The sequence below is a fragment of the Somniosus microcephalus genome, chromosome 12 (genome assembly GCF_052327205.1).
Source record: "Somniosus microcephalus isolate GS21.2 chromosome 12, FLI_Smic_1.0, whole genome shotgun sequence".
In the NCBI taxonomy this organism is placed as follows: domain Eukaryota; kingdom Metazoa; phylum Chordata; class Chondrichthyes; order Squaliformes; family Somniosidae; genus Somniosus; species Somniosus microcephalus.
The window spans coordinates 25,434,938-25,450,962 of record NC_140998.1 but is presented as its reverse complement, the minus strand read 5'-3'; the positions used below and the strand labels follow the sequence as shown (position 1 = coordinate 25,450,962).

The window sequence follows — 16,025 nt, the reverse complement described above, 5'->3', positions numbered from 1 at the left end:
AGATTAGAAGGTGGTTTGACCCAAGAGAAGGAAAGTTTTGCAGCATACTTTTATACAGTTTTGCAAGTGATGAGGTCTCCCATTATACTGTGCTTTTCTATTGCAGGGATGAATTCAGCACAATGTGGGTCATTGGGATAGTCTTTAAGAAAGTGGAAAACAGTGAGAACCTGAGTGTTGACCTGACATACGACATTCAGTCATTCACAGATACTGGTAAGAGCCATTTTCTGTCTTGAGAATACTGCAACTATTATACACTGAATTCGGTACTTTTTCATCCTGTTTGATAAGCGAGTCTGCTGTTATTTTATGCAGGAAATCCATGCAGATATGTCTTTGGGGAAAGTATGCTAGTGTGGAATAAGATTCTTGGTTAGTTGATACTTTGGGTAGAATTCTGCTTCAGTTTACCCGTGGTTAAAATGCATGAAGAAATGGGTCTGTAGGATGTTTACATACTGCGTTAATAATAAAGCAAATCATACCAGAATATACTAAGCTTAAACTGCCCCTGACGGTGGTGGGGGGGCATATTTAGCGGGGGGCCCCTGGACACTAGCTCCATAGGCCCGTGTATTAATCCGCCTTGCTTCAGCCCAGATAAAAGTTTATTGTCCAGCTGGCAAACTAAATTTGACAGTACGTTTTTAGTGATGCTAGTTCTAATTGAATACAAGCTTTTAATTTATTAAGTGTCTTATTATGGTGAGGTCAGCAGTTTTGCTGCAGGACAGGTTTTGAATGCATCTCCTATTCATGGCAACAGTCGCTCAAAGCTGACTCCCAGCCCTATACATGTGCCATTCATCTGAACCATATGTTCTCGTCCTTCTGATACCTTCAACCCCAATGACCTTTTCATTTCTAGAGTTCGGTTTTAAAACAAATCCTTTTGATTTTTGGATACTTTCGTGGCTACTGTTTTTTCAGTCCCAAGACCATCTGAATACTCCCAGCTAAACTTGAAATAACACTTTCTGTGGCGATTGACTCCTCCATTTTCCTATCTGCTATTTGAAGGTTAGGGAGAAATTCCTACCCATGGCGTCATTTCCATTTTCAGGAAAGTTAGGTGAAGATGGAAGCCCTTGAAGGAGGAAAGGAGTGTTGATTGTAAAATAAGCCAGTAGCAGAAGGCTAATTTCTCCTACCGTTACAGTTTATAGACAAGCAATGAACAGCAAGATGTTTGAAGCAGATATGAGGATTGCAGCAATGCATGTGAAAAGAAAACAGCTCCATCTGCTTCTACCCAGTTATGTTCAACAAAAAAAGAAAAAGGTAACCTATTACATTTTGATGATCTGTAAAAGGAATCGTGTCTCTCCAATGTCTATGGCACTTGAGCTAAATGAGTGGAAATTGAAAACTTTCTGTCTACACCTGTTGTTACAAGGAGCTAATAAGTAACTAGAGAAAGTGAATCTTTGGTCCCGGTTACGCATTATCAGCGCTCATTTATTCCATCTTTTGTAAATAAATTGCTTGTTTGTTAGGCTGCAAAAATAATTTGATTTGTTTTCCATCTATCTAAATACTGCAAGTTATAGCTATAACCAATCCGTTTCCATTTTTGGAAGATACTCCATTATAATTGATCTTTAGGCAATTGTCCAACAAAAATGATTTGATATTTTTTGTTTCCATTAAGTCTGCCAGGCCACCGACCAATGAATGGCTCTTATTGATTTTTGTTTTAGTGATACTGGTTCTAATTGAATTAGCAAACAAGAGGATATATTAAATTCCTTGCATTGTGCATTGAATGGTGGGATGCAAGATGCATTGCTGAATTGCCAGGCTCCACTGGCGCCTTGATTCTTTCCTGGTGGGGGAGTGGTATGGGGAAGAGAGAGAAAAGCCTTGCACGATGTGTACCCTGAAGGTAGCGAGGGATTTGATACCTATCAATACTAAACTCCTGGAGGAATCGAGAGTCCCATGTGCTGCACATACTTTTGCAATACTGCGATTTTCATTGTGAAGGAAAACCACCACGCCCCTTGTCTTATTCTGAGTCACCGGATGTGCTTCAGAATAAGACCAGTCACATTCTTGGCTAAGCTTGTAGTACCAGCCCTTAAATGAAACCTATTTGAGGCTGGTCTCTGTGGCATCCTGAGAGGGTCTGACTTGTGTTTTAGTTTTTCTACTTGTTTAATGGTTTCCCTTCTCTTTTTCCCCCCCCCACCAACCCTCTGAGATACATATTCTGTGATCTTTGAGGGGTAAAGTTACTCGCCTTCTGTGAGCCTGCTCATGTCCAGTCAAACCTAATTCTCTTAATACTGTTTTTCCCATTCTGACTATCTTGTTTTACAAACAGCTGGTACATAAAACTTGCCAAGAAATGCAGATCCTGAATCCGGTATCTAACTTTTTAAAACTTCTTTTTCATCTTAAGCATTCAGTGGAGGGGAACAAAGCCAACTGTGAAGATGAAAATAGTATGGAGGCCTCTCTGGACAGTGACCACAGCCTGCTAGTGCCTTCCAGTCCATTACAGAATGCCAACAGCCCACAGAGGTAACATGGATGTTACTGCTCTCTTTTTTAAATAAGGGTTTAGTTGAAATCACATGCGTGTGATCTGATGAGGTGGGATTCGTGGGAACATAAGAATAGGAGTAGGCCATTTAGCCCCTCGAGCCTGTTCTGCCATTGTGAGATCATGGCTGATTCCTGCTATTAACATATAGGAATATGGCAATTTAGTATTTTTTAATAGAAAGCTTAGTTTCCCCATCCTATAACTGGAGCTCAGCTTGATTTTTTTTCTTAAATTACCCAGATGTGTTACTGAAGGTGAAGTTTGAGGTAAGGGTTACAGTTTTTCATTTCTATACCTGATTAAACTCTTTGGAACAATTGCAGGTGAATAAGTTGGTCATTGACATATCTGAACTTTAGGGAAAGTGGAAGTGATTTTTTTTAAAAACCCACACTAAATATGATTCTTTTTGAATTTTTCTCGTCTTTTCTTAGCTGTGCGTAAGTATGTCGTTCAATTTTTTTTTCTTCTCACTTGAAATAGTCCTGTTACTGCTGCATCGACGGCGAATGTGATCAGTGTTCAGAATTCCGAGGCCCAGGCAGAATCAGAGACTAGTCCTTCCAAAAGAAATTCCATTTCCAGCTCAGGGGGTAAGTAGCAGCCCTTTCTATTTACTTTAGATGAGTAGAAGTTGAATGAAGGAATGTGTGGGGGGGCGGCAGGGCAAGAGGAAGAAAGACTGACTTCTCTCCACTTTCATAGAATAGAATCATAGAAAGTTACAGCACGGAAGGAGGCCATTTCGGCCCATTGTGTCCGCACCGGCCAACAAAGAGCTATCCAACCTAATCCCACTTCCCAGCTCTTGGTCCATAGCCCTGCAGGTTACAGCATCCCAAGTGCACATCCAAGTACTTTTTAAATGTGGTTAGGGTTCCTGCCTCTACCACCCTTTCAGGCAGTGAGTTCCAGACCCCCACAATCCTCTGGGTGAAGAAATTTCCCCTCAAATCCCCTCTAAATCTTCCACCAATTACTTTAAATCTGTGCCACCTGGTTTTTGACTCCTCTGCTAAGGGAAGTAGGTCCTTTCTATCTACTTTATCTATGCCCCTCATAATTTTATACATGGCAATAAGGTCTCCCCTCAGCCTCCTCTGTTCCAAGGAAAACAAACCCAGCCTATCCAGTCTTTCCTCATAGCTAAGATTCTCTACTCCCGGGAACATCCTTATAAATCTCCTCTGTACCCTCTCTAGTGCAATCACATCTTTCCTGTAATGTGGTGACCAGAACTGCACGCAGTACTCTAGCTGAGGCCTAACTAGTGTTTTATACAGTTGAAGCATAACCCCCCTGCTCTTGTATTCTATGCCACGGCTAATAAAGGCAAGCATTCCGTATGCCGCCTTAACCACCTTATCTACCTGGCCTGCTACCTTCAGGGATCTGTGGACATGCACTCCAAGGTCCCTTTGTTTCTCTACATTACTCAGTGTCCTACCATTTAATGTGTATTCCCTTTCCATGTTAGACCTCCCCAAATGCATTACCTCACACTTCTCCAGATTGAATTCCATTTGCCACTGTTCTGTCCACCTGACCAATTTATTGGTATCTTCCTGCAGTCTACAGCTTCCTTCTTCAGTATCAACCACACAGCCGATTTTAGTATCATCTGCAAACTTCTTAATTATACCCCCTATATTGGAGCTACTCTAAACCCTTTCACAAGATGCTACCATACCCTTTACTGTACCTGTATCGTTTTGGTTCTTTGACGACATTTTGCTTCTCCTAAATTCTTGCTGTACCTGGGCTTAGTTAGATCAGACAGTAGCTTTGAACCTGGTTGTAAGATGCACTTGGCTTGCCTGCTGTGCACGGAGATACACAAATATGTTGCTGATGTACAGTCTCTGCCCTCTCTTCTATCTTTCGCCACCCCTCAAAAAAATAACTGCTTATCTGTGTTTTATGGGGTCAAGGATTATAAAAAGGAAATTGTGTTTTCTATTTTGCGGTTTATGTGTGGTAAGAGATATGTGGTAACCAATGTTCATGTTAAACTGCGTGGCCGCGCAGTGGTCTTGATGTCCTGTGCAGGTCACTCACTGGCTTTACAAAGGAAATAACTGCACAGGCACGAAATCTTGAATGGACCGCACAGCCAGTTAAAGGGTCCGTGCACCCAAATAACAATTACAGGGAACATTGATGGTAACATCTATGTTTGTGTACTATTTTGGGGTTTCCTAAAGAACTGTAGATTATTATAGGTACAGTAATGTTTTTGAAAAACATAAAGCTCCCTCCCAAGTTGCCCCATGTTTCTCGTTCTGATTGGGTCTGGATTACAGCTGCCCTGCTGTATTATTGTATTGTTTGTATTCTACCTGTTACTTGGGATCTCAGTGCTAACTGCTGTAGGTAAAGACTTGGAGCTCAGACCATGACAAGGCCATGTATAGAAAGGGCAGAAAATTCCCACATATTGTTGATTTCTTAAAAGAGCAGGTGTTTTTCCCCTGTCTAAGGGCAGCATTATCCTATTTGCATGTGGAGGTTGAACTTGTTTTCCAAGAATGAGGAAGATCTCAATTACACTAGACACTTTTTCGTATGGGTTAACATTTTAGCTTATGAGGCTCGGTGTCATTTTTTTGTCTTGCAATACTCCTGTGCAGTGCCCTGGGACGTTTTATGTTGTTATGAACTGACTTAAAGATAGGAGGGTCATACCTGGATGCCGTGAAAGACTGGGTGCTTCAGTTTTTGGTAGAAATTGAAAGACAATGGTTCCACTTAAAGAATGCTATTATTTCGAGCCCAGTTTATGTGAATAGTAAAATAACTAGCGTGGATTTGTTTTCTCTTCTAGGCTCATCTTCGTCATCCAGTGAACACATTCCTCAGGCCTCTCCCATATCTGCTTCTACTGCACAGCCAAAATCAGTAGTTAACCGGGTTTTGTCTACATGTGTTAGCAATCTGCCTCCAAGTGCAACCACAAAACCATTCAGTCCTGTTGCCGCAGGGGGAAAGAGACCGACATCGCCTCCTACAAATGAATCCGCAAAGAAAGAGGTTTGTACACCTGTTTTTGTGCTGATTTTCTGTATTTCCCACAGTTGAAGGATCTCAACTCAAGTACTTTTTCAATTATTCGAAGATAACATTTGTTTCTACTTTAGTTTGTTTTCTTGCCATTTTTGCTAGTTAGCATGAAGGCAGTTTACTTTGCTGTCTTTTTGGGAAGGTGGGGGGCGGTGGGGGAAAAGAGAAAGAAGCCTTGTAATGGGAGAATGGAACTGAGCTGGTTCTCTGTAGCAAAGTTGACAATCTGATACCTGAGCCAGGCAAATCTGCAATGCTCAAGGATGTTAATGATTTGGTTAATGACTGACCAGCTAAACTGGCTCAATAATCTGATCTAGGAAGTAGCAGTCATTGGCGCCGGGGGGGGGGGCACTGGCTAGGATTCTTCCCATTCTGCTCTAGGTAACCCTCAGTCAGTGGATGGGGGTGGTCATAAGTTGGACAAATAGTGAAAAATTTACCAGTGCTCTGTGCTGGTAACCTTGGATTTATTAGCCAGTTAAACTCTTATCCATACCGTGTTGCACTGTGGCTCTTACAAACTATTTGCTAACTTTGTTGGGCTCCGTAAAATCTCTGCGTCTCCATGGGAAGAGTGCCTGCACTCCATAGGAGGCAAATAGAAACTCTGCTTACGTGGATCATTCAGTAGTTCAGAATAGTCTCTTGAAAGCATGGTGATGGGTTTCTGGTGTGTTGAATGCCCAGCTGAACAAAAAGAATTGCTGGTTAGCTGAGAGAAAGCACTAGCATGGTATGGAGCTTGTGAGATTGGAGGGTAGCTGTTTTTCTTTTTACTTGTTATAAACTGTTTAATAGAGGGACTTTTACTCTGCACCCCACACTTAGTCATTATTTTGCTCCACTTGTCAAACTATGGCCCCAACTCAATAGTTTCATCTTTCACAGACCAAAATCTGCGATGTATTTGTTGAAAATGTATAGTTCTCATTTTAAAAACACTTGTCAGCTGGTTTGCTAAAGAAAGGAAGTAGTTATGTGTTGTATGCTGGATCTGGCAAACTTGAATGGCTATTTTTTTAATCTGTCCAGAGGATGGCTTTAGAAATCATCATCTTGGACTGTTCTGAAATTAGGTCATGTGTCCAGGATGCTGTTAATTGGTGCTTGTTGACCACAACAAACACCTAAAAGGTGCATCTAACTTGACTACTTTTTTACCATAAAATTTCAATTCTTGTATGAAGGATTAGCAGAATAAAAGCTGATTACAGCAGCATAATCGAGCACTCAATACAGAAACACAATTCACGCTCCACTCCTAGCATCCTCCTTGTTACAATAACTTGCTCTGCCATTGAGAGATTCTTTTCATCCAGATTTTAATTTCATACTAAAAGGAATTGTGGATAATTGTAGATACGTTGTACAATGGGGAAATTGCTTAAAAAAAAAAAACCCTGTAAATCTAATTACAGGCAGACTATCCTTTATCCGAACTTCCGAAAACCTCTGAAAACCGAAAGTTTTTTTGTTCAGCGTAAGTCGTGCGCACGACATGACCTGAGTGGCGCAAAACATGACCAGAGTGGTCCTCCGGGGCCCAGAACAAGAATTCCTGCAGATTGTCGACATGCCGGCCGTCGCTCTCGATGTTAAGTGTGACTGAGGGAGCTCTGCCTTTCCCTGTGAGCAGGGCAGAGGGTCACAGAGTTCCCTCCTGGGTAGGAGATTGCAGGCCGAGCCGGGCAGTGTGAAGGAGGTACCGGGAGAGTGAACCCAACAATACAGCGGCCCGTCCGATAGCTGCAGCGGCCCGTCCGATATTCTTTTCTCTTTTTCCCCCCCCCCCCCCCCCCCCCCCCGACCTGATTTGCGGGCCAGCTTAGCGTAGGAGTCAGCCGATATCCGGCTTTCCCACAACTGGCGGCGGCAGTCGAGCCCCAGACCCCCGCTAAGTAAAGGAATTCAGACACGGAGCAGGGGGAGCTGTAAACAGACTGTGAGCGGCAACACAGAGAAGCAGGAAGGGGAATGAGACACGGAGCAGGGGAAGCTGTAAACAGACTGGGAGCGGCAGCACAGAGAAGCAGGAAGGGGAATGAGACACGGAGCAGGGGAAGCTGTAAACAGACTGGGAGCGGCAGCACAGAGAAGCAGGAAGGGGAATGAGACACGGAACAGTCGCAAGAGGTAGCCTGAACTTTTAAAATTTATATTAAATACAAATACTAATTACCAAATTAATTTAATGTTCAGAGTTTTCCAGTCTGAAATAATACCTTTGAAATCCGAAAACCGAAACCCAGCTCGTCCCAAGGTTTTCGAATAAGGGATAGTCAACCTGTATGTCTGTTACATTAATTGTAGGTTAACAAGGGGAGGCTTATTTCAATGTTGTTCAGGAGATTCCACTGGAAACGAAGTAGTCCCAGGACCAAGATAAAAACGGTCTTTGTACATTGAGGCAATGCATTCTAGGTTTTCTATTTATTTTCCGAACCCTATGTCCTCCCATTTTGATGCACCAGAATTTTAAGTGCTGAAATCTTTCATATGTTTGTGACATTCAAAAGTTGGTATATTTTTTCCCCCCACCCAATATACAGATGTGTGGACAATAGATTGCATTGCAATTAAGGTGAATACCTGTTCCAAGAATACATAGGTTTTTGTGTTCTCAGATATAGACTTGGGTTTTACCTATTTTATAGTGGCAGTTATTCATCCTGTCCTACAAAAGGAACAACAATCAACGGGAAGCTCACCTCTCTCGTTTTCTGTTACTTGTTTAGGAGCCTGCAACAAATGGCGTAACAATGGATCCAAGTCCATCACAGAACTTGAAGAGAACATCTACACAGACATCGGAAGGTTCACCAAAGAGAAAGAAACTGGATGTAAGTGGTCGATTCCCTATACAGGCTGTTAAACTTGTGCCCATATTGAAGCTTTTCTCTGACTTGCTGCATGCCTCCTGTTTGCTTCTCTCCACTATCTTTAGCAGTTCTTTCAGCCACTACACCTTTACTCTTTGAAACTTTGTCCCTAACCCACCTTGCCTTGCTACCTCTTTCCCTTCCTTCAAATGCCTACCTCGTGAACTGTGCATTTGGTTCACTCCCATCTCGCCCAGCATTTCCCTATATTAGGGTTGCTTCAAAATGCAAATTGTTTTTCTTAAGAGAAGACTGGGAAAGGTGGAAAAATACTCAAAGCCCAGTTCTGCTTTTTTTTTTAAATAGTCTATTTATACAAGCTGGAATTTAGAGCAAACCAACTGAACAATCAATGCAACTTGAATATGTTTCTTGCTTGCCAGGGATCCGTCTCTGTGAAGGAGCAGGGTGACTGTTCGAAAAGTCCTGTCAGCGAGAGAAAAATGGATGAAAATGTGAAGGTAAGACACAGCTTCCAGTGGAATATCAACAGTTGAATTTTAATACTAGTTGTGTGGAAAAATAGCTTCAAAATGTTCTCTAAACTTCACCAATTTGGATTTGCTACAGAAATACTTTTTTCAAAACTTTGGAAATTATGAAAGCAGGAAAAATAGAGGCCTTGTATTTATAAAAAAAAAAAAAAATGGGTTATTCTAATCTTGTGTATACTGTTCAAGGTGTTAATATAATTCTGTAATACATTTTAGGTAAGTGCTAACCTATATTTGGCTTCCTTTTTTGTGCAGGAACTTGAGCCTGAAGAAAAGCTGACGCCAATCCCATCCAAGGCTTCTGTCTCACAGGTAAGTATTCAAGATAGGTAGTGGAATTTAATTACCAGAGATACACAACCAGCTCTGGGGATTACTGCGACCAGATGGGGGGCCTGCTTTAATAATTCTCTCCCTCCCCTCCTGTAGGCACTAATTCATGTTTGGGAGTACAGTTCCACAGACGTGGGCCACCCACTAGTACCTCTTAAACGGCCATTCTTCATTTATGTACATAGGCAGTGAGTGTCTGCAGGCTTTGTAACTGTGAGGGACATCACAGTTAAGCCTGGCCCCGCCAATTCCCACGTGTGTATTACCTAACCGGGGTAATGGTTAGGAGCAGTAACCCTGGCTATCTTTCCCCTTCATTACCCCCCAAAAACCTCAGGGGCACAGAGGCCAATTGTTGTGCCCTTTTGCCCAACCTAACTGAGGTATCAAGAATCAAGTCTGGGACCTCCCTGTTCTGTATTGCACAGTGCCAGGCTAGAAGTCGATCAGCTGAGCCAAGCAGAGTCTCTTCAACTTTTACGGTAATCTGTTTTTCTCCCCTTGCACTGTGCACCATCTGGAGCCAAACGGCAGACTACTTGCTGCTAGATCTCTGATTAGAGCTCTTGCAACTGGTGAAACAGTGGCCCAGGGCCTTGTCTTTTCACTCCCATTGGAAGTACGTGAGCTTCAGTTGACATCGGTGCATGATTGCCAAGTAGGAAATGGTGGCTGGCTGTAAATCTGTGTTGGCAGTGGGTTGGAACACACGATTTCTGTGCCATGCGACCAGAAACGGACTTTCCCAAGTCCCGGAAGTTCCAAATTGTTTTTACTTTATTTGATGAACCAAAGTTTAAGGTCTGAAAGCTACCAAGGTTGAAGAGAGATGAGATCAACCATAAAATAGAATCATAGAAATTTACAGCACAGTAGGAGGCTGTTCAGCCCATCGTGTCTGTGCCGGCCGAAAAAGAGCTATCCAATCTAATCCCACTTTGTAGCTCTTGGTCCGTAGCCTTGTAGGTTACGGCACTTCAAGTGCATATCCAAGCACTTTTTAAATGCGTTGAGGGTTTCTGCCTCTACCACCCCCTCGGGCAGAGTGTTCCAGACCCCCCCACCTACCCTCTGTTCCAAAGAAATGAAACCCAGCCGATCCAATCTTTCCTTATAGCTAAAAATTCTCCAGTCCTGGCAACATCCTCGTAAATCTCCTCTGTACCCTCTCTAGTGCAATCACATCTTTCCTGTAATGTGACTAGAACTGTATGCAGTACTCTAGTTGTGGCCTAACTAGTGTTTTATACAGTTCGAGCATAACCTCCTTGCTTTTATATTCTATGCCTCAGCTAATAAAGGAAAGTATCCCGTATGCTGCCTTAAACAACTTATCTACCTGCCCTGCTACCTTAAGGAATCTGTGGGCGTGCACTTCAAGGTTCCTCTATACTTCAGTAACCTCCCATTTATAGTGTATTCCCTTGCCTTGTTAGGCCTACCCAAATACATTACCTACCAGAATGAATTCCATTTGCCATTTTTCTGCCCACCCGACCAGTTGATTGATATCTTCCTGCAGTCTACAGCTTTCTTGCTCACTATCAACCGCACGGCCAATATTTGTATCATCTGCAAACTTCTTAATCGTGCCCCCTACATTTAAGTCTTAAATCATTGATGTATACCAGAAAAAGCAAGGGACCTAGTACTGAGGGCTGCGGAACCTCGCTGGAAACAGCCTTCCAGTTACAAAAACACTCGTCGACCATTACCCTTTGCTTCCAGCCACTGAGCCAAATTTTGATCCAACTTGCCACTTTCCCTAGGATCCCAGGGGCTTTTACTTTTCTGACCAATCTGCCATATGGGACCTTGTCAAAAGCTTTGCTAAAATCCATGTAGACTACATCAAACGCACTACCCTCATAAATCCTCCTTGTTACCTCAAAAAAATTCAATCAAGTTAGTCAGACACGACCTTCCCTGAACAAATCCATGCCGACTGTCCTTGATTAATCCATGCCTTTCAATGCTAGCAGTCCTCCGACACCACACCCTTAGCCAGGGAGGATTGGAAAATGATGGTCAGAGCCTCTGCTATTTCCTCCCTTGCTTCTCAACAGCCTGGGATACATTTCATCCAGGCCTGGCAATTTATCTACTTTCAAAGATGCTAAACCTCTTAATATTTCCTCTCTCCGTATGTTTATCTCATCTAATATTTCACACTCCTCCTCCTTAACTACAATGTCTGCTTTGCCCCTCTCTTTTATGAAGAACAAGCGTAAAGTATTCATTAAGAGCCATACCCATGTCTTCCGCCTCCACACGCAGGTTACATTTTTGCTCTACAGCAGATGTGATTAGATGGTGCCAAGCTTGGGTTTTAAATTCATTAACATTGTAGGAGCACGGAAAAGCTGATGGTAGGCTAGAAGGGAGAGCGAGAGCGGTGCTGGAAGAGCATTCTCGGATACGAGAGGAGTAATGGTGTACTGAGCTCTGTTCCAGTGCTGCCCTTGTTCCTCTCCTGATTGATATCTCTAACTGGTGCCAACAAGCTGATAATACTGAAATCCGCCTTCGTTGATTGTAAGTTGATCCTACAGCACTACCCTACGATGCACAAGAGCCCACTTGGGACTTTTCCAGTGTCCTCCACCATTAACAGTTCACTACAGTGTAACTTAATTTGTTTTTTTCCCCAATATTTTCCCCTCCTTCTGCCCTCTTGTCTTTTTAAAAGTTGAATAAAGGGCGTAGATAAACAATCCTGATAAATTGTATTAACATAACCACAAACACTAATCGGGGGCCACTGATGCCAGATCAGAAGAGGGAAGGTGAGCAAACCATTTAGATTTAACTGCTTTACATGGGGGATGGTGAATGTGTGGAACAGGCTGTCTAGGGAGACAGTGGAGGTAGATAGTGGCAGCAAATTTAATAAGGAGCTTGATCATTTTGATGCAAGAATCAGTGGCTGGCTATTAAACTCTGGGGCTGGTCAGATGGACTACAGTGGTCGCTTCAAGTCTTGTACATTCCTAAGTTTTTGTATACTCGTCTGACTATACTGAGCCTTTTGAATACTTGGTTGCAAGTGTTTACAGTTGCTAGCACCATCATTATCTGCCACCTCCCTGATGCATAAATTAATCTTATTTTTTTTACACACAGGAACCAACGAGCACGGAACTTTCTGATGTCTCTTCCCTTCCTGTAAACCCTGTTCCAGTAGTTAAAAACTCGATAAAGCTGAGGCTGAATCGGTAGAACTGCTACCACTCCCGGGGCCATAGAACACAAAAATAACCAGGACACACACACACTCTCGAGGAAAAAAAAAAAACACCTACAGGAAGAGTCATCTGTTCGCTGGCTGCAGCTTCCTCCGTGGAAACATTTAAAAAAGTTCTTTGGACACAGGTGATCGTGGTATATGGTGAAGTTGGACGATAAAGGCTGTAGATTTTTTTTTTTTAAAACCTGTCCTATAAGACTTGATCATTGTTGAATCTGGAGTCTGGTAGAACTCGACCAGTGATGACGATGCACTGCGGACTGACTGGTCATGCAGCGAGTGCATCTTGGCGGAGTACTGCTGATGTGTTGGCAACAGTTATGTTAGTTGAAACAGTTTTTCCCCCGCCCCCACCCCCCCCCTTCTGAGAACCTTTATTTCTCCTGTTACCTTTGCTCTTAAACTGCCTTGCAATTGTGAAAAGATTTTTAAAAATTTTGTTGACCAATTGTTCAGTCATACGGGCATTATTTGTGAATTTAGGTTAGTGATGGTATTGAGAGATTTAATATTGCTGGACTCTTGTACCAGGCCATGCCATTATTGATTTCAGGGCACTAATCTACGTGATCCAGTTCTTTTCTTTCTAATAGCAACAAAAAAATCAGAGCTTTGTTTCTGGGGCATCTTGCGACCTGGAAAAGGGGCAAAAGCTTCTGTGAGTTCTTTTTCCCAGTTGCTTCCATTGTTTGTGTGCTGCTTTTTGACGCATTAGATATTAATTTGACTATTTACTTCTAGTTTGTGCCACTGTCAGGGACTGTTCGGGACTTATTTTGCCTCAGAACTAAATGGTTTATGCGTGACTGGTGGGTGTCATGTTAGGGCACGTGACAGTTCCACTTGGCGCTGGTTTCGAATCAAACCTTAAATGGGTGGGATTTAAGATCTGCTGCCGTTGGGATGAGTCACCACTTGACCCATGTTAAATCAGTTCCCAGTCAATTTGAAATCCACAGTGGAAACCTCATCCATATTTGACATTGATTGAACTCATGTATATTTGATCTTGATTGAAACTCCTAGGTGGTTTGCTCCTGCTTGGAAAAAGCAGACTGTGTGCTTCTGCATGGCTCATGGGCTTGCAAACTGCACGGCCATTATGCATCCATGAAGCATGGCAAAGTGGGTTTACGACTCCCCTCTTCTTGTTTAGCTAGGAACCTGGCGTTTGTCTTGTACAGTTGTCTACATTGACCCATTTGACCATTGGGCGCAAACATTTTTTCTAGCACTTGCAGTTCCATTACGCATCCTGAGTGTGCAAGCAAATAACTCCTCCTTTCCCCAGAGCTACCATTAGGAAATGTATTAAAAAAAAAAAAAAAAATCTAAAACCTCCTCCTTTGGATTAGTGCAAAAAGTCTGCATTTTCTTGTTGGCCCTCCAACATATGTCACTTTTAAATCCCTCTGGAACAGGTGTGTGGGATGGATATTCTCCAAGCATGTGATAAGTAAATTGAAATCTCTGTGTAACCAATCAAATGTCCAGTTTAAATTGTGTCTCAAAACTACATGAAGAAAAATCTTTTTGTTGCTTTTATGATCTGAGATGTGTTGTGGCAACGTGAGATGTGTATGGCAACATGTTCAAAAAAACAGGCTCTTCCTCAGATTTAACGCATTCAAACAGGTCAGTAATGATCGTACCATTTTTAAGATTTACATAATTTTTTTTGGCACTTATTCATAGTAGCAAATTATCAAAGAGCTGCTTGCTATACTGGGCAAGCAGGTTCTGAGAGCCAGTCACATGTGCATTTTTTTTTATAAAATAGAACATGTGTTTCAAGTTTTGTGCCATGCTGGAATTTGAGCCGTTTAATGTGAACAGTTTATTGACTCAGTCTGTAACCATTTCACTCGAAGAGTCGAGCTTTACTAAAGCAGATCTGGGCACTTCATCTGCAGGTGGATCGGGAGTCAGAATCCTATGGTTCTCCATTGTAAAACTCCTGTGCTTGAGTTTTTAACGAGATGATGGAGGATTACCTCCATGAATTGAATCTTTTGTGTTTGCATAGACTTCAACAATTCCTGAAAATATTTTTCATCAGTTTATTAAAAACAAAAGTGTGAGAGATACAATGTTGTAAACTTTTTGGCTATGAGAAGCGCTTTCGAAAGTACAAATGCATTTTACTGTTTTAATTTTTTTTTATTTAACGTTTAAATGCCCTTTTTCCCCCCCTCCAAAACCCACACCAAGTGCCTAAGAGTGACTGAAACTTCACCGCTGACTGACGAGGTAACACATTTGTAAATCACATTAACCTTGAAGTGTGGGTAATTAGATTTCCTCCGTGTGACCAGTAGGAATTGGGAAAGGAGCAGAGAGCTGCATTTGAAATGCATAGCTCTTGTGTTAAATGCACACGCATGCATTTCTCTCTTGGGTCCTGTAGACAACCTGTTCTTCCTGTCCTGGAAAACGTTTCTAATTGTGAAATGGTTGACCCACTATGGCAGAGCTGAACAATGTATCCTTGCAAAACATGTATTGTAAACTCAGTTGCCTGTGCTCTATTAAGTTTATTAATATTTTTTCAGGAGTTCCAGGTATTTGAGTTTTTTTACTTTGGATGTACTGTAATTGGTTTAACACATCTATCAAGTAATTTACAAAGAGGATCTCCCAGAAAGTTCCAGGCTTCAATTTGAAATGTGCTGTCATGTAAATTTCTTTTTTTCCCCACGTTTTGATATGCATGGTGGTACTGCAGTGTTTGACTTTTTTTGGGGGGGAAGGGGGGAGAGCACGCTCTTGAAACTGAAAGCCATTAGAATTCCAGTGGTGATCGACCAATGCAGTCTCTGCAGGACATAGAGCTTTGCTTGTAATTTGCCTGCCTCGCCTTCACCAATTTGGATATAAAAATATTGGTTATGGTTACTGATTAATTTATATAACTGAAGTTAAAGGAGCTATTCTGCTTACATGGTAGCAGTTCTAGTAATATTAACAACATCTTTTTAGATTTGTTTCCTTTTCAACACCTCCTCTGTTGGTAAGAAGAGGTGGGGGTGGTGGTATAATGAAGATTGAGCAATTGTGATTCCCCCTTCCAGTGGACCTGTCATTGAATTGGAGTTCCTCAAAGCTCTGCCCCCCTCTGCTTTCTTGTAGTGCTGTGCTGGGCACTACAGTTCAGGGAGTTTCAAAATTGATTTTTAGTCAAGAAAAGTTACAGGTTAAGAACGTAAGTAAACAGATTTAGGAAAGTGAGTTCTCTGTATAAAAGCCAGTTTTGGCCACTGTTGAAAAAGGGGCTGCTCTTTTAAATGAGTTTCCTGCTGTAGAGAGTAAATGCGGCAGATTCTTGCTTCAGAGCATCGGAAAGAAAATAGCTAGCCTGGTCTTTCCCACCCAAAGAGTTACCCCAACTAGTTGCATGTCTGTAGTAGGGAGAGAGTTATCCCAATTAATTTTACATAGTAGAAATAAGATGTAAA

General features: G+C 42.1%; 1 protein-coding gene across 3 annotated transcripts in view; it reads left to right on the top strand.

Moving 5' to 3' along the window:
* The window catches only part of papola (poly(A) polymerase alpha), a 65,782-nt gene extending 51,875 nt beyond the window's left edge, over positions 1–13,907 (top strand). For 2 of the 3 annotated variants that reach the window (XM_086002666.1, XM_086002665.1), the window contains 9 exons: positions 107–216; positions 1,163–1,284; positions 2,408–2,529; positions 3,038–3,147; positions 5,379–5,584; positions 8,353–8,457; positions 8,880–8,957; positions 9,246–9,302; positions 12,447–13,907. In XM_086002666.1, coding sequence (XP_085858792.1) covers positions 107–216; positions 1,163–1,284; positions 2,408–2,529; positions 3,038–3,147; positions 5,379–5,584; positions 8,353–8,457; positions 8,880–8,957; positions 9,246–9,302; positions 12,447–12,542 — 1,006 coding nt within the window. In that variant the 3' untranslated portion in view covers positions 12,543–13,907. Of the gene's footprint in view, positions 1–106; positions 217–1,162; positions 1,285–2,407; positions 2,530–3,037; positions 3,148–5,378; positions 5,585–7,035; positions 7,098–8,352; positions 8,458–8,879; positions 8,958–9,245; positions 9,303–12,446 lie in introns of those variants that run through there. The other variant, XR_015080172.1, reaches the window with a different exon arrangement.
* The last annotated feature ends 2,118 nt before the right edge of the window (positions 13,908–16,025 follow it).